Raw genomic sequence first — 19054 nt, 5'->3', positions numbered from 1 at the left:
CAAACCTGGACAGCACTGCAACCACATGTACCAGATTGCAATGTCTAGCCTCATTGGGCAGAAATTGTAGGCACAACATATCCGGGTGAGTGCAGGACAGGGTTGCTTTCCAGAACCCCTCTGCTGTACCTATCCCATCTTTTATCTCTCCATATTTAAAAAAACCCACAAAACTTCTGTGACTTTCAAGACAAATCCACAGCCCAGATAATGAGCAAGGGTGACAAAATGAAGCACTTACTGAATGAGAAAATAACCTGTATGTGTATTAATCGTAACAAAACAAACCCACGAAAAAACTAGACTCATTGTTTCTACAGCAACTCTGTTTCAATGAACTCATTAATTCTGTTTGTAATCATGTATGTACATCATTCCATCTTTGGAGACATCAGTGCCCAATATGCCTAAAACCATCTGTTAATGCTGCTAAACATAGTGAGAAAACATGCACTACAGTCAAACATATTTTTTCAGATGCTCTACACAAAGACAGTAGCCATTTTCCCTGGGCATGTAATCAAAAGAAGCTCATCCTGCTACATGATGTTCCTGTAGGAAATACAAAATTTAACAAGCTCTACTGAGCCATTACTCAGATCACAGGAATGAATTTAATCTGAAATATTTATAACTAGATTCTGTTGGCAGGGGGCAACTGACGTCGGCAAAATCAATATAAATTAAATTTGCCTTCTTTCAGTGACTTATAATATTGCTTGCTGCAATGCGTTTGTCATAGCAAAAACTATTAGAAAATAAATCTTAGGAGTAGGGATATAATAGTAAAGTTGAGTAACCGATTAACCGATAAGCAAAAGCTTACAGGTTAATGCTATAGACAACACACATTTCCACCATACCCGCTTCCCCCAGCCAGTAAATTTTTTAGCAGGCTGGCCAGCAGCCCAGCTCAGTTCCAACTTGCGCTGCGTCCAGGACCTACCCCTGCTGCAGCTCTGAATTTAAAGTATATTGGGAGCCAGGTAGGTAGGCATCCTGGCTCAGTTCCAGCTCGTGCCTGATCTGGGAGCTTGGACCACACACCACCCCCGGACAGGGTCAACTGCCTCTGTATCAAAGGCTGCAGCGTGGGGTAGATGGCAGCCAGTCTGCAAGAGGAGCTGGTTTTTAAACTGGCTCCCCTTGCGGACCAACTCCCATCTGGCCCCCTGTGCTCCGCCTCTGACAGAGAGAAAGCAGCACGGGGTGGCAAGGGGCTCCCTGGGAGTGGGGCTGGAGCACACTGGCTGCCAGCCCCACTGGGGGAGGAGGGGAGTGTCAAGAGAACAGTCGACTAACCGATAAGAATCCATGATGTTAATCGACTATTCAATAAACTGATATTTAACATCCCTACTTAGGAGTATCAATATGAAAATCACAATACACTATTTAGTAAAGTCAAGCCCAACACTCAAACCCAAATCCATTAACACCAAAAACTTCACTGGAATAAAGTCTCACAAAATTATAACTATACCATTATAACAGTTCTGTGTTTTAGATCTAAAGGAATATCTGATTTCCATTCCATGGTGCTATATCTCTACTGATATAACTTACTGGCAAGACACAAAAAGCTTGCACTTAAGCTTTCTGAATTGTGCTTCAGAACTTCTAATTTCAACATTAACATTTACAGAAATAATTCCTAATTCATTTTCCCCTCAATGTTTTAATATAATGGTTCAAAATTAAAATTGATAATTTAAATCAGGGTTTCCTGTTGGCTGATGAAGTCATGATAAAAACTGGTTATCTATACTACTATAAAAGGAGAGGCGTCCATCACGCCAAATGTCAGAGAACATTTGAGAAGACCTGATAAGTTTCTAGGGGGAGGCAGGCCCCCAGCCAGACCTACAGTCCTGCCCCCTCCACTGAGAATGTGCATGCACACTCCAGCATCCCCAGAGTAGTGGGGAGGTAAGAGGACTCCCGGTCCCAACCCTTCCCTCCACCCTGCGAAAAGTGGGGAAGGAGGAGACCCCATGGCCAGAGCCATCCCAAGCCTCCCTGGCACGGGGAGCAGCAGGGAGGGAGGAGGCCCCATGCACATGCCCTCCCCCACACTACGGGGAGGGGAAAGAGTGCATGTGCACACCAGCATCCTCAGAGCAGCAGGGAGGGAAGAGGACATGCGGTGCTACCTCTGCCTCTGCTACTCCTGGGGAGGGAAGAGGCCACATGGCCCAAGCCTCCCCAGCCCCAGGATCAGAAGGAAAGGAGGAGGCTCTTCAGCCTGAGCTGGCCCAAGCCTCCCTGGGCCCAGGAGCAGTGCAGAGGGAGGAGGCCATGTGGCTCCAGCCTCCCCGGTCCTGGAGCAGCAGGAAGCAGCTGCAAGCAGCTGTGCGGCTGAGCCGGCCCAAACCTCCCCGCCCCCAGGAACAAAGGGGATAAAGGAGGCCACATGTATGTCTACCATGACAACAGGACAGGTAATGCTAGTTTAAATAAACCCTTCCCGGCTAGGTGGATTAAGCAACTTCACTCTTTCCTTGAAGAAGTTTATTTCCCGACATACATCCAGCCAGCTACTGTAGATCAGTGGTTCCCAACCACCAGTCATTCTGCCAGGCTACGCCCCCACCACCACTACCACCATGCCCTACTGGGGCAGCCTCATTATAGCCCTGATTCCAGCTCCATGGCAGCCACACAGCCTGGCTGGCGGAGCTGCTTGGCAGGCGGTTGACCCATGTGTTGCAGCTGCAGCCAGGCCATGGTGAGGATGTCCCATTAAAATAAAGCAGATCTGTTTTTAATCTATTTTCTAAATATATATATATATATTTCAGTTAAAGACCCGAGTAATACCAGGTACATCTGCTAGTAATAAATAAGTAAAACCACTTAAACAAGCAACAGGGGAGAAGAGCATGCTAATTCTTATGCCAGCAAAACTGTTGCTTATGGGTTGAGTTTTTTTAAACACTGTAGAGCAGCGTAAGTTTTGCTGCCGTAAGTGCTGGTGTCAACCTGGCCTAAGGGGGAGCCTTTCAATTATAGACAGCCTTTGGATCAGGCTCATACTAAAATTAGTTGGTGGAGTTCAGGTTGCTCATTATATAGAGCAATGGTTCTCAACCCATGGGCCGCATGGGATCCAATTAGCATATACCTGCAGCCCAGCTGTGTGCTAAAAATAAATCAAAATTTGCCCTCTGATCTGGCCGGGGGCTGGCTAAGGTAGAGACAGCGTTAGGCAGCTCTGTTGGAGCATCCCTGCCAGCAGCAGGCCTGTGAGTGCCACAAGGGGGCAGGATGCAAGAGAGCAAGTCTCTGGGGAGGTTTGTGAAGGGATCTGGGCAGCATGGGCACATGAAACAGAGGTCTATGGGGTGCTACTGAACTTCCATATTTTGTGAGGGGTGTTCAGCTCCTGGTTCTGTGCCTGGGGGTGCTGCCTTCCTGGCTCCACTGCTCGAGTCCCGGCTGTCCCACCATCCAACCCAGGGCTCAGTCCTGGCTGCCCTGCCACCCAGCTCGGGGCTCACTGATAGGGAACTGGATGTGACAGTACAAACAAATCACACATTTCATTGTTCAAATAATCAGTGAAGACATTTTGGATGAAACAAGTCAGAATTCATAAGCATCTTTGTGATTCAACAGGTTACAGAACAAACAACCTGCTGTTTGGTATACATCAGAAGGTAAAATTTAAGACATTTTGGGTAACACTGCATAAATAGAAACTGAATATACACAGCCTGCTGTAGCAACATTTGAAAGAGCAATTTCATGGTTTGAGGAATTACTAAGCAGCCTAAATTTGAACTAATGACAAATTGTGGTTTTAGAAACGGCTCATCTATCAGGTCTGACATCTCAAATGAGAGTGGCTCCCTAGAGACTGTGTTGTGTTGGACTGTGGATTTACATTGTGAATAAGTTGCTTCTTCTGAAGATGAAGGTGTTTTTCAAAGCTTGCTACTGTTCTTGACTCTGCAGGATTTAGAAAATCTGGTTTCTCATATCCTGTCTCTGTAACTAAAAACTTGTCCAGGTTCTGGGCATCTTCCATCTTGATCAGCCATACAATCTCTTTTTCCTCAGCATTGTTGATAGCTATCCCTTCCATTCTTAAATGTAGCTGCTAAAATCTTCTTCTTGCATTTATCAAAAGCATCATTCACCTCTTGAGTGCCTCCATTGGCTTCCTCACCATCCTAACACATTTGAATGTCTCATTTTTGTGATCAGTGCACTGCTCAGTTTCACCCATCCTACCTCTTCTACCTTGTATCACGCTGTATCTTCCTCAGCCCCACTTACTTCAATAACAAAGAAATCCCTGATGACTCTTCTCTGTGTCCTTTCACTGTGCATAAGGTACAGGATGCAGAATATTACAAAAATATTGTGCTATTACAAAAATCAGCGGTGAGGGTCTCATCTGGACTATTCTGTGAAGTACTCATCACTCTATTTAAAGAGATACCACAGAACTAGAGGGAGTACAAAAAGCGTTAGCAAGAATAATTAGAGCCAGGAATAATCCTAAGTTTTTGTAGATGCTTTTACATCTAAGAAAAGCAAGTGAGGATATAATAAAATTATTTAAAATAATAAATATATAGAGAAGCTAGATTAGGAACTTCTGTTCTTTCCATTTCATAACATAAGAGGAAAGGGGCATTAAATGAAATTTCAAAGGTGGCAAATTTGAAACTGATAAAAGGAAATACTGCGTCACATAACACATAATTAGAGAGTGGGGCACTTTGCCACAAGACATCTTTGAGACTAAAAATTTAGCAAGATTGTTTTATTGTTACTTTACATGGATAACTAACTTTGGAAAGCATCTTAAACCTCATGCTTTAGGGCTTAAGCTGATTTCTGTAAGAAAGCTGGATGAGATCTAAGGTAAACGGCATATTCTCCCACATCCACTTAATACCACTAGCTCTCATATGGCACTTTTCATCAGTAGATCTCAAAGTGCTTTAAAATAGAGGTAAGTTCCATTTTATAGATGGGGAAGCTAGGGCACAGAGCTGAAGTTAAGACAATAGGCCAGTTGCAGAGCCAGAAAGAAGGCATACATCTCCTGGGTCCCAGTTCGGTACTCTAGCCATCAGACTACACTGCCTTGCAAGGCTTCCTGCACCTTCCTCTTAAGCATCTGGAAATGGCCACAGTTGGAGACAATACTGGACCAAGTAGCCTTGAAGGTCTAATTTTACATTCCTGTCTTTCTGCAACCTTGCATGCGGCTGCCTTCATATGGAACTCATTCTTAGTCCACCAAATTTCCTCTGTCCTCGCTTAGATGGTTTTGAAAGATTTATTTTTACAAGGCCTGCAATAAGTGATGATGGAAAAGGCAAACACATACTTGAAGAAGTAGCTCTGTTTCTGCAGAAGTTAACACTTGCCCAGGAAACATTTCTACATGCCCTGAGGTAGTAGATTTTTCAATCCCCGATTAAAAGCATTACTCACGCAATGTCTGTTCTAAGATGTAGATCAGAATATTTTGTAAAATACTCCACAGGGCACAGAGGTCTGAATAGCAGAATGGAAAGTCTGAGGAATATAGTTAAAGCAATATTTACAGTGAAAACTGAAGCTTTATTTGATCAGAATTATTATTTATTTTTATTTGATTAATGAACAAATAAAACTAAAACAGTTGCTACACTTTAAAAGGACACTATCAAGCGAGATGTCATGTTTAGGCTTGTAAAGTTTTTTAAAAACCTACCATTCATATAACATGGGAGATTTGTCACTTCTTTGTCAGTCAGTTTTTAAAAGACATGTCAGGTCAAATTATAGTGTAAAAAATCCTTGTAAAAATATGAAGACATTAAGAAATATTTCCATTAATTCTCTAATTCTAATGACACTTGGTTTAGACTAAACAAATAAAAATTCCTATGAACTGTTGGCAACATTTCAATGCTTAGGATTTTTTCTTGCAAAATTCCACCAATGAAATAAAGGTATGAATAAATCTAAAGAGGTACAAAAGGTCATGTGGACTCTAAAAATACTAAGTAAAAGCTAGATTTTATAGTGAAGATAATTAGGAACAAGTTTAACACAAAAAACAAGATATCATCTACATAGCCTTTTGCATTGGTTTAAAAACTAATTTAGTTAAACTAGTACAATGTATGCTCAAATAAAGCTTCACTGAAGGAAAACCTGAAGTTAAACTGATCAGAAAATAGTCTGCTGTTTCCTTTTTGTTTCTCTTTACTGCAATAATACATAAAGCAATACTGAAAATTTGTGCTTACACAATGCTTCTGGCACTGGTAAGGATTTTTCACACAATAATTTGACAGATGTCTTTTAAAAACGGACTGACAAAAAAGTGACAAAACTCCCATGTTATATGTATCTAAAGTTCTTCACCATATTCACTGTTGCAAAATTAACCAAAAAATAAGGCTAATAAAAAGATTCTCTTTTCTTTATGGACACTGAAATATGACAAATTAATGGCTAAACATTAATTGCTAAAAGATAATATGCCAGCTGAGTACCACAAACTGAACACTCTAGAAATAAAATGTTGTGTATGTAGAAATAAAATTAAAATTAAATGTGTATGCAGAAAATAGGGATGTTAAAAATAGTTTATTTTTGTAAACATGTAACCACTGAATTTTTCAGCGGTCACATGTTTATGCGCAGGGGACAGGTGGGAGCTGGTGCTCAAGGGCAGCCAGCTTTTAAGCCAGTTCCCTGTGAGCAACAGCTCCTGCTTTCCCCACTTAGCTGCCTCTAATAGAGAGGCAACAGCGTGGGGGCACAGAGTAGCTCCGCGGGAGCCAGTACTCGCAGGGATCTGGCATGGACTGGCTCTTGCTTGCCTGTGGGAGGCAGCAGGGGGAGGAGGCAGCAGGGGGAGCAGGCAGCTCCACGGGAGCCAGCAAATGCAGAGAACCAGCTTAAAAGCTGGCTCCCGCCTCTCCTCCTGCTCTTGACAGAAGCAGCAAGGGGTGTGTGTGTAACCATTAGGATTAGCCAATGAGCCCAGGCTGATTGGTTAATTGTGTAAACGGGTACACACCAGCATCCCTAGTAAGAAAAACAAACTTCAAAGTGTTGATGCTGATGTTGCACATTTAACATACAAATGAAGTACAAAACAAACCATATTTTGAAGTAACAGCGAACACATTTGCTGTTAATATTACATTTTCTACGCTAGGATAGTTGCAATCCTTGTATAAATACCTAATTGTTAGCATAGAAAACTTACACATGGTGAATTGGTGAGAACTGTACTTGACACAGTCTACATTCATTAAGAATGCCCTTTTTACCATTGATTTTTTTTTTTTAATTCTAGGAGGCAAGTTTAATAAGCAAATCTGGCACTGTGAGCAATCTGAGACTGAACCAAATGGAATTGTCAGTCATGGCAACAACCTACATTAGCGTTAAGAGAGTTTGCATCAGGCAAATTAACAGCTAGATTTCCACGAGTGCCCACCATTCAGAACACACACTAAATGATTTTTTGGGGAGGTGAGCAAGGAGGGTGTACTCAACACTTCTGAAAATTTGGCCACAAAACGTTTCCAGATGTAGTTTAACTATACTGTAAAAGCACAAATGTAATGTTTTTTATGCAGATGTTTATGCCACTCACACTTGCCAATGAAAAATTTCTATTTGCCCTGAAGTAGTGACACTTTCATGGAACTGAGTGCTCTGAGACTAAACCAAATTCTTCTAATTTAAAATGTATTACAGATGACAACAGATTTAAAAGTAACTTTTAATACAGAATAAAGTCTGTAGTCCAATTGGTGATTTTATTAGCCACCCTTCCCCCCAAATAGTCAACATAACCTACACTTCTGTAAAAACATACAGGAGTAGAAACAGATCACAGTTAACACTGATACTAATATTTCTCTGCAGGTAAACCTGTGCAACTCCCCTACGTAGTAGGGAGGGATATTAGATATGCAACTGAATAGTCGTATAATCGCATGAAATCTTAGCAGTTACATGACTACTCAACAGCCCCTGGGGGAAGGGCTGACAGCTACTACACTCTGGCCCCACTCCCAGGGAGCTCCCTGCCATCCAACACTGCTGCCTCTCTATCAGAGGAGGCAGCACAGAGCTGCAGGCAGAAGCAAGTTTGCAAGGGGAGCCAGATTGAAAATCGGCCCCCAGACAGACCGACTGCTTAATGCCCCACACTGCTGCCTCTGACACAAAGGCAGCAACACAGGGCGGAAGCAGTCCCTGTCCCCAAGGGGTCCGAGCTCCCCAAGGACAGGGGGTGCTGCCAAAGACCAGCCTCTGTCTGAGGGGAGCCCAGGCTGCTGTAGATAGAGACAGCATTTGAGGGGGAGCACACAGCACCACAGAGTGGGTGCTGGGGGAAACTGGCTTTTAAGCCAGCTCCCGCCAGCACCATCTTATGCCTGCCTCCCCTCACTGCCTCTGTAGTAAGAATGTTAAGGACTATCAGACAGAGGCAGCAAAGGGGAAGGGAGGAGAGGGAGTACAGGCAGTCCCCGGGTTACGTACAAGATAGGGACTGTAGGTTTGTTCTTAAGTTGAATCTGTATGTAAGTCGGAACTGGCATCCAGATTCAGCAGCTGCTGAAACTGACCAGCAGCTGACTACAGGAAGCCCGAGGCAGAGTTGCTCTGCCCCAGGCTTCCTGGAATCAGCCGCTGATCAGTTTCAACAGGCTGAATCTGGACACCAGTTCTTACATACAGATTCAACTTAAGAACCCCAGGCGTCCCCAAGTCAGCTGCTACTGAAACTGATCAGCGGCTGATTCCAGGAAGCCCGGGGCAGAGCAACTCTGCCTCAGGCTTCCTGTAGTCAGCGCTGGTCAGTTTCAGCAGCGGCTGACTTGGGGACGCCTGGGGCAGAGCAGCTGGGGTGCTGCTGGGTTGCTCCAGTAGCGCCGAGGAGCGGCGCTACTGGAGCAACCCAGCAGCACCCCAGCTGCTCTGCCCCAGGCGTCCTGATTCAGCCGCTGCTGAAACTGACCAGCAGTGGCTGAATCAGGACGCCTGGGGCAGAGCAGCTGGGGTGCTGCCGGGTTGGTCCCGTAGCGCCCAGAGCGGCGCTACAGGACCAACCGGCAGCGCCCCAGCTGCTGTACCACAGGCGTCCGGAGCAAAGCCGCGGAGCACGGGGGCAGCGGGACAGCCCAGACAAGCCATAGCTGTCCTGCTGCCCCCGTGCTCCGCGGCTTTGCTCCATGTCTCCCTGGTCTGCTGGTCTCCAGCAGACCAGGGAGACGGGGAGCAAAGCCTCGGAGGACGCCGGCAACAGGACAGCTGCGGCGCGTCTGGGCTGTCCGCTGCCCGCATGCTCCGTGGCTTTGCTCCCCATCTCCCTGGTCTGCTGGTCGCGCATTGAGCCCGGTGTCAGTGGGGGACTCTGAATCTCCCGCTGACCTCAGGCTCCATGAGGGCGCTTCTGCTTTGAAATGCACCATAGTCACTGTTGGGGTCTCTTGTACGTTTCAAAGCTGGCATGCTGCGTGCAGCCTTGGGCGGGTGGAAAGTCCGGCTGACTCTGGGCTCCACATGGGTGCTTCCACTTTGAAATGCATATTCCAAAGGATAAGCACCCTCCTGGAGCCCAGAATCAGCAGGACTTCCCACTGGCCCCAGGCTGCACACGTTCCATATTATGGGGCTCTTGTACATTTCAAAGGAGGAATGTGAAAGTGCTTATCAACTAGTTGAGTAGTAAATTAACCAGTATTTAACATCCTTACTCTGTAGGAGACAGCAAGGAGGGCAGGCGGGTCCACAGAGCCAGCACATGCGGGGAGCCTGCTTGAAAGCTGGCTTCCTGTACCTAAAGTTGGCTTCCAGCCTGCCTGCTTCACCTTTCTATCAGAGACAGCAGCGCAGGGCTGGAAGGAGCAGGCAGATCCGGTGCTTGTGGGGAGCCTGTTTAAACCCAGCTCCTCACAGGCACTGGCTCTGGCTTCCTGCCCCCCATTGCTGCCTCTGTATGCGGGAGGCACATGTAGTTAACAAGATTAACCGATAAATCTAGGCTTATCAGTTAATTGTGTAGTCAACTACACACTGACATCCCTACTGTGTAGGCTGGCTGATTAGAAAGTTGTAACATGCAATCAATGTATTTCTCTTATTGACATTTTCTATTTCAAGCAATGGATATTTACACAAAATAATACTGCTTCCAAACTAGAGTTAAGTAAATGTTGTTCTGGCTAAAAAGTGAGTACAATCAGTGTTGCCTGTAAGATGAGCAATTGGGCAGCCACCCAGGAGAGATTCAGGTGCCACCCAGTTAATTAGCAGAGTGCTCACAACACACAGCATATCTTTTTACTGGGGCACATAAAATGTATTCCGCTCATGGATGGAAAAAATTACAGTGGATATACAGGAGGAAGTTTAGTACAAAGACTAAACAACTACAGCATTGCCAGTTCTCCGTTATTCCATGAAACTTTTCAAAATAATTTTGGTGTGCATTATATACCTATTCTAAATTTTCCAATGTTCTTAAAAGTTATTTTCACTTACTGTGGAACTATGAACAGTGTATAAGAAACCCCTCACATTCAGTTGATACCCACCAATCAAGAGGCTCACGCATAGCTAGCCCGGTGTGAGTTCCTGTACTTTTAAAAAACGCAGTTAACTTAAGTGCTATCTTGGATGTGAAGAAAATCCAAGTGATTTAAGCAACATTAAAGGTCACGGCCTGCAAGCACTCGCTCCTGAGCCTGGCGCTTACCACTGGGAAGTGAATCTAACTCAGCGCAGCAGAACAACTGTTTGTTCAGCACGCTCAGGTCCCCGGCTGGGGGGCTGAACACAACAATGCCAGCTCGATGCGAGAGGAATGTTGCCCGAGCCGCCGTCCCGGCTCCGCTGCCTACGCGGGGGATGCGGCTGCTTTTCCCAGCCTGGCCGGCCAGGGGCTTTGCCCGCCGCGGCGCACATCGCGGTTGCGAGAGGCGCTTCCCCGCGCATCCCGACTTCGTGCTTCCCAACTTCCCGCTCGCCGGCCTGACAGGATTGAACCTCTACGTGCGGCGCGGCGCCTCCGCGCAGCCCTTATGTAACCCGCCCCAGCGCAGGGCACCACCTCCGCCTGCGACCCGCGCGGGAGCCCGCCCGCCTGCTCCCCCCGGGGCTGCGTGTGGCGGGAGCTCCGAGCGCAGGATCGCGCCGCGGGGGAAGTTGCGGGCCCGGCCGCAGCCCGCGTCCCCCTGCCCGGGCGGGCTGAGGGGACGAGCCGGGGGCTCCGCGCGCCCTTCCCGCCCGCGGCCACGAGCCGCTCGCGCAAACTTCTCCGCGCCGCCCGCCCGCCCGCCGCGATTTCTACCTGCGACACCAGCGGCACCAGCGTCTGCTCCACCGAGCGCGTGCGGATCTCCAGCGCCGCCTCCGCGCCCAGCCCCGCGCCGGGCGAGGAGGAGCCGCTGCCGCCGCCGCTGCTGCACGGGGACGTGGCCATGGCGGGAGCCGCAGCCGGACCGGCCCCGCGGCGCCACCCCCGGCCCGCAGCGCGCCACTCTCCCGCCGACCCGCGCCGCTGCGGCCCCGGAGCCCGCGCCCCGCCTCCAGCCCCGCCTCCCCCCGGCCCGGCTGCTCGCCCGAGTGGGGGCCGGGCGGAGCCGCGCGGACTCGGCACATCGCCCCGCAGCACGAGCACCTGCCCCCGCGGCCTGCCGGGACCCCCCATCGCTGCCGCCGGCCCTGGCTGCCGGAGCCGCGGCTCGTTCGCCTACATTGGCCCCTGGAGAAACCAACTCGCCCGCAGCTGCCGCCCCCTGCTCCCCGTCCCCGCGCTGGGATAACGCGGGAACCGGACCCTCCAGCCACCCCCTCCACGTGCTGCACGCAGGCCGCCCAGGCGTCTCATCTAGCGGCCCCCCGGCAGTCCCTCTCCTCCTTGAACTTCTCTTGGCGGCAGGAGCGCCAGTTCTTCGCCCCTATAGCCTGCCAGGCCCATCACCACAGCGACAGGCCTGCCTAGGACTCGGGGGAGGTTATTGCAGGTCAAAGCGTTTCTATCCCTCTCATCCGTTCAGGGGAAACTCTACCTCATCATTCACACAAGAGTGAACTACTGCCTCTCTAGAAGCTGTGACAGGACGGGGTAGTGTTTCTTATCCTTGACATGCCTTCTAGCTGCTGCTGCTAACTTTTTTGGGGGGTTGGGGGAATGGAGAGGAGTTCTGTCAATGAACCAAAAACCCAGAGGTACTGGTGAGGTGTGAGCCAGCCCCAGAGTCAGTTCCCTACTGAGTACAAGTGGGGCTGAGATTCACATGTTTTATCTTGATTCACAGAGCTTAGGAAAACCAAGGATCAGTTGGAGCTGGTTTAATATCTTGAAGAGAGAAACACCCCACAATTTCTGTCCTTATAACAGAAGTGATAAGCCTGCCTTTCCACTACCATGTCAACACTCAAAAGTTGACAAAATAAAAATTGCTAGTAGGGCTTCACACTTGCTTCCTCTGTTGAAAGATCATGTCCACACTGTGGGCACCATCATCAACAATGTGAGTTTTAATAGAGGTAGCCCTGTTCGTCTGATCTTGCTAAAACAAAAGGAAAAACTATGTAGCACTTTAAAGACTAACAAGATGGTTTAATAGGTGATGAGCTTCTGAGGAAGTGGGTCTGGCCCATGAAAGCTCATCACCTATTAAACCATCTTGTTAGTCTTTAAAGTGCTACAGTGTGAGTTTTGGCATCATCACAGACCATGTGAGTATGTATCCCACAATGCCAGGTTGTGAAAAGGTCAAGTTGATCCCTGTGCATCTTGGGATTCCCCTTCAGTTCTCCCACAGGCTCCTCAGCTGCCAGAAGTACCTCTGTGAGCTCTCTGTGCTGAGGAATCTCAAAGCAGCACAGCAGCCTGTTCTCTCCCTGCAGCAGCACTCTGCTTGCCGCTACGTTCCTAGTGCAGGGCAGGACAGGAGCAATCCAGTGATTTGTTCTTTGTTCCCCAAATGGAGCCATTCACTCATCTGTCAGGCACTTCCCAGTGCTTTGAAAGGGAAGGGGTGCATGCCTGCAGGGCAGCAGAGATCAAAGCTAAGCAGAACCATTAGAGAAGTGGTCTCTGACCTTTTTAACCACAAGATCACTTTTTCAATGTAAGTGCAATGTAAGATCTACCTCACACCCACATACCCTTGCCTCACTTCCTTCCCACCCCTTCTCTGAGGTCCTACCCCTGCTCCACCCCTTCTCCAAGGTCTCACCCTGCTCACTCCATCCCACTTCCTCCCCGAACCTCATTTACTTTCACCAGGCTGGGGTACAGATTTGGGTGCAGGGTCTGGTCTTAGGCCAAGGGGTTTGGAGTGTGGAAGGGGCTCAGGGTGGCGGATTGGGGTCCAGGAGGGTGTTCAGGGTGCAAGATTTAGGAAGGAGTTTGAGGCTGGGGTGATAGGGAACTCATGTCTGGGGCAGGAGGGAATTTAGGACTGGGACAGGGTTCAGGAAGCAGGCTGTGGCTGGCCACCACTTAACTGAAACAACATGGCTACGTCTACACTGGCCCCTCTTCCGGAAGGGGCATGTAAATTTCGCTAGTCGTCGTATGGAAATCCGCGGGGGATATTTAAATATCCCCCGCGGCATTTAAATAAAAATGTCCGCCGCTTTTTTCCGGCTTTTAAAAAAGCCGGAAAAGAGCGTCTAGACTGGCCCCGATCCTCCGGAAAAAGTGCCCTTTTCCGGAGGCTCTTATTCCTACTTCGAATAAGAGCCTCCGGAAAAGGAATAAGAGCCTCCGGAAAAGGGCACTTTTTCCGGAGGATCGGGGCCAGTCTAGACGCTCTTTTCCGGCTTTTTTAAAAGCCGGAAAAAAGCGGCGGACATTTTTATTTAAATGCCGCGGGGGATATTTAAATCCCCCGCGGATTTCCCTACGACGACTAGCGAAATTTACATGCCCCTTCCGGAAGAGGGGCCAGTGTAGACGTAGCCCATCTGGGTGGTGGAGCAGTAGGGGTTAAGGCAGGGTTACTCCTACCCTGGCCTTATATCACTCCTGAAATCAGCTGGCATGAACAGTAGTGGCTCCATGGTGGCATGTGCTGCCCCTCATCTACAGGTACTGAGCCCACAGCTTCTACTGACCATGGTTCTCCGTTATTGATCAATGGGAGCTGCAGGAGCAGTGTCCGCAGGCAAGGACAGCATATGGAGACCCCCTGCTCTGCCTTTCTTGGGCTGCAGAGACATGTCAGCCACTTCCAGGAGCAGCAATTACCATAAGGATAATTACTCCAGCCACAACAGGTTAGGCATTTTAGAACTCACCACCCAAAGATTTAAATTTAAATATGAGAGAAACGAAAATTATGAAATGCACAGACCAGTCAAAAACCAAAAATAACCCACTTTGCAAGGAGTAAAAGTGACAACAACCACGCATGTATGTATTGGGTCTGGAGATGAGAGTGAAGGACAGTGTGTTTGTGAGAATGACAGATACACACAGTGTGTGTGAGAGTGACAGAGATTTGCATTGCATTGAGTGGAGATGGTACAGGAGTGCGGAAGGACACACACTGTGACATCAGCCCCCCTCCCTCTTCTCCTTCCCACACTCTGCACAGCAAGCAGGAGGCTCCAGGGGGGCAGTTCCAAAGCAAAGGGCAGGAATAGCATGACTGCAGGTGAATGGGCAACTGAAGTGCCAGTGCTTGATAGTTTCCTGGCAAACCAGTCAGGATTGGTTGTCAGAGGTCCAAGATCTACTGGTAGATTCCAATCTACTGGTTGGTGATCACTGCATTAGAGCAAGCATGTGGGATATTGGCAGAAGCCAATTCTGTTGACAAAATAAACAGCAAAGTTTTCACTGGCTCTTTGTCAATACTAAAGGAGGAGGGGGGGAAGTCTCTCATAGGAGTGGAAGTTTTTTGTCCCAACAACGGTCCAACTGCAGTGTGTATGCTCTTACTGTTTTGTCGCTAAAAGGCAGGTTTTGATCATAAAGCTTTGTAGTGTAAATCTAGAACATACATTATTGATTTGCATAACAACAATTGTAGGAGATGTCCTGTACATGCACCATTTTGGTAGCAGAAAAGACTATTAAAACTAATGTAATCTAAGAATCAAGCATCAAGATAGGCAGAGGAAGAGTGAGTCAAAGGAGAAAAGTGATCTCCAAGCTTCATACTTGGTTGGACACTTCATCATGTTGCATTATGATACACTGGAACCATCCTAAAAATGATATTTGAACCAAAAAACCTTGCATACCCATGTGATCATTTGTTTTCCAGGGTTTCTTAATATTATATCTCTACTTTAATATGTAAGGATTTTGCACTGTCACTGGCTTTTAAAACATAAGTTGTTTGATTTCAGTGTCATTTATGCAATACTGAAAGTTATTTTACTGTTAAGATAAAGGGAGTCAAGGTTTAGTTGGCCTACTTAGATTTTTTTTAAATTGCTAGAGCTGCAGATATAACCCTAGATAAGGCCATGACCCTACTCTTATTAACTCAGGAAATTGGATTCCATCCCCATCCAATATTGTATCTTCCACAGTGACATCCATTATAGAACATCAAGTGTTACAAGGAAGATATTTGCTTGTCCAGAAAACAGAAATATTTCATAGCACAAGTTTAAATGAAGTATGCCTTCTTAAAATTAAAAGTCAATCATGTTTTATGCAACTAACTCTACAAACAGCTGAGACTTCTATTTTTCTGTTAATCTTTATTTTTCTATGAACACATTCTCTATCATCTCTCACCTTGTTTGCCTTTTCCCCCTTCATGCCCTATGCAGTTCATAAGCTTTTTGGGGGCAGAACCAGTCCTCTTCATTCTTAGTCAGTACAGACTCTAGAATAGCAGTGAGCAACCTGTGGCCCCCTGGGGTTCTGTGTGTGGCCCACGAGACATTTTGTTTGCTGCTGCCCACATGCAGGGTTGCCAGATTCCACTGGTTTCTGTCTGCATAGTTTTTTCCTACTCAAATTACTAAAGTAACACACACATAAAACAAGGGAACATGAAGCTAGGTGGATGCTGATTCCACACAACATTGGCTGAGAGAGCGTTGCGCTCCCTCTGCAGCCAGCCAAGTGTTGCTATGGTTCAATTGGCACATCCCACAAATTCTAGGTATGCAAGTGCAGTTAGCTAAATTACACTATTTAGGGAGATTGTCTTGGTTATGACAATCTTGCAGCCCACTGAAATGAAGGAGGGTCACTCATGTGGGCCACTCCACAGCTGACAAGGCCCTGGGCTAGAACCCATTGGAGAGGGTGGGCCATTCCCATTGACCCCAAAGGTGGAGGGGAAGTGTGATGGTTGCCATTGACTCTGGCTGCTAGGCCACACTGCTCTGTGTGAAAGAGTGTTGATTTTGACCCTGAGACTTAGACTGCTAGGCCCCACTACCCTGAGGGCTGAGAGTGTTGTTACTGACTGTGGCCGCTAGTCCTGACTACCTCATATGAATGGGGTGGGGTTATTGGCCTTGAGCCACTGGAACCAATACACACGTGGGATGAAGCATCTTTTGAGAGGCCTCAAAGACCTAACATCCTGCCCCTGAGGGAGCTGGGCATATACACCCTGGGATACTGCCCTAGAGAATGATGGCCTGGTGCCTGAATATGTTTCCTAGGCACTACTATAATATAAACCACATAAAATTTACATCTAAAGTGGCACATTGCATCCTCCTCCAATTTAGACTTATCCAGCTATACTAAGCTATATGTTAGGTTTCAATGCTACTGCACCATTTCTTCAGAGTTGAAAAAGACCAAGGCTCAGCCTTTTCTAAATTGGATGTAGTTTCCAGATCAGACACAGGATCTGTAGAACATTCAGCTCTGGGATCAGAACAGAGAAATAGTATAGTATCATGTCCATTTTAAGTAAAAAGCCTTCTGAAATTATTTTTGTGGGCCATTTTTAAATATGCCATACACACAAGCAATTAAATACATATAGACAATTAGTACTGTATATACACAAGGAGCTTCCCTTTCTCAACAAATTATATATTCTAAAACTAGACGAAGGCATAGCTTTGAGGCAGCAAAGTTTAAATCTAACCAGTCTGCAGAAAAGGCAGGATACTTGGGGGAAGGAGCTTTGGAAGATGTTCAAATATAATATGGTAGAGGAGTTGGGGATGGATGTGTTTGAACTAAGCAGCAACAAAAAGAAAATGTGCATCCCTACTGAATATAAAACCCCTGAAGTGTAGATTAGGTACATGTAAGCGGTTTTATCCCCAAACATATAAACATTTAGAATTTTCTGCCTCAGGAGATATTGGCAGAATTCTCCTCACAGATTTTCAGGAAGCAAAAATTACTATTCTTCAGGCTGGGAATACATAAATACTAGAACACACACAGCATGCTATGCCTCACAGCTATCCAGACACCACCCACATCTCTGTGGAAACAATGAGTGTTAAAATATGCATGAAAGGGAAGAAACAGATGGTCAGAAAGGAAAATGTGCTAAGGAGCAGCAGCTTTACATGACATCCTCCTCCTGTACTTGCTCTTAACTTACACAGCAAAATTGTTAAGAGTTAATGATGCTCATTACAACATTAGTTTCTGATCTACAACTTCCACCCCCTCAAAAGCAATCACAACATCAGCTACAGACTAGGAACACCTCCACGGAGCTAGGAGAGACAGCAGTCTCTTTGTTTTATGGGGTTTTCCTGAGTATTAAATCAGGTCTGAGTTTCCATCAGGTCCAGTAAAGTTATAAAATGTGTTCCTGCACACTCTAGTGTGGCAAGGGAAAAGAACAAAGGCACAGAAACAAAAGGAAATATACAAGTACGGGTGGCAGTAGGATGGCCAGGTGTCCGGTTTTCGCCCGCACAGTCTGGTATTTGTGGCTCCTGTCCAGATAAAAAAAAAAAGAGAAAATACTGGACATGTAAAATGGCAAGGGCAGGGGGAGTGGACAGCATGGTGATTTAAAAGCGCAGTGACCCTTTTTTTGTTTCCTCAACAACTTTGGTCCCTCCCCTCTTTTTTTTTTCCCCTCAACCAATTTTTTTTCTGGCCACGTTTGGGATTTTTTTGTGCAAGTATCTGGCAACGCGAGGCAGCAGGTTTGTAAAAATTGTGGTGGTGCGCAAAAGCCCAGAGCCTGCACTTCTCCCCCACTCAAACTCTCCCCTCTTACCTGCCTAAGACTCTGAGGGAGTTTGGGTAGGGAAGGGATGTGGGCAGGGCTGCCCCTGCAGAGTCATGGGGCCTGAGGTAACTTCAGCCCCCACTGCAGGCCCCACCTCTGCTCCACTCCTTCCCTCAAGCCCTGCAACACCCTTCGCAGAAGCCCCCTCCCCTGAGCAACGTGAGTTGGGTGATTACTAGGGGGCTTGGGGCAGGGCAACAGCATGAGTCTCCCCCCACTCTCTGCACTCACCTTGATAGCAGGAGCCAGAGCAGCTGGCTCCACCCTACCATCCTCTCCTATGGTATGTCTACACTACCCTCCTAGTTCGAACTAGGAGGGTAATGTAGGCATACCGCACTTGCAAATGAAGCCCGGGATTTGAATTTCCCGGGCTTCATTTGCATAAGCGGGGAGCCGCCATTTTTAAAACCCCGCTGGTTCGAACCCCGTGCAGCGCGGCTACACGGGGCTCGAACTAGGTAGTTCGGACTAGGCTTCCTATTCCGAACTACCGGTACACCTCGAGGTGGAACGAGGTGTACCGGTAGTTCGGAATAGGAAGCCTAGTCCGAACTACCTAGTTCGAGCCCCGTGTAGCCGCGCTGCACGGGGTTCGAACCAGCGGGGTTTTAAAAATGGCGGCTCCCCGCTTATGCAAATGAAGCCCGGGAAATTCAAATCCCGGGCTTTATTTGCAAGTGCGGTATGCCTACATTACCCTCCTAGTTCGAACTAGCGGGGTAGTGTAGACATACCCCTAGTCCATTCTTCCTTGCTTCTCCTGCTGCTGTGGTGAAACAGAGCACAGCAGGCTGGGAAAGGGCAGTGGGGCAAAGCGGAGCAGGCTGCCAGGTCACTCCAGATCCTGTCTCTGTGGGGGGGGGGAG

The 19054-nt window shown here is 47.4% G+C and overlaps 1 protein-coding gene across 2 annotated transcripts in view; it reads right to left on the bottom strand.

The window, feature by feature from the left end:
- The window catches only part of CTNNAL1 (catenin alpha like 1), a 90561-nt gene extending 78984 nt beyond the window's left edge, over positions 1 to 11577 (bottom strand). Inside the window, exon 1 of one of the 2 annotated variants that reach the window (XM_075921531.2) lies at positions 11330 to 11577. In XM_075921531.2, the coding sequence (XP_075777646.2) occupies positions 11330 to 11461 (132 nt within the window). In that variant the 5' untranslated portion in view covers positions 11462 to 11577. The remainder of the gene's footprint in view (positions 1 to 11329) is intronic. The other variant, XM_075921532.2, reaches the window with a different exon arrangement.
- Between the last annotated feature and the right edge of the window lie 7477 nt (positions 11578 to 19054).

This window comes from Pelodiscus sinensis, chromosome 2 (genome assembly GCF_052426305.1).
Source record: "Pelodiscus sinensis isolate ZL-2025 chromosome 2, ASM5242630v1, whole genome shotgun sequence".
Classification (NCBI taxonomy): domain Eukaryota; kingdom Metazoa; phylum Chordata; order Testudines; family Trionychidae; genus Pelodiscus; species Pelodiscus sinensis.
Note: the sequence above shows the minus strand (reverse complement) of the source record. Positions and strands in the feature narration are given on the sequence as shown.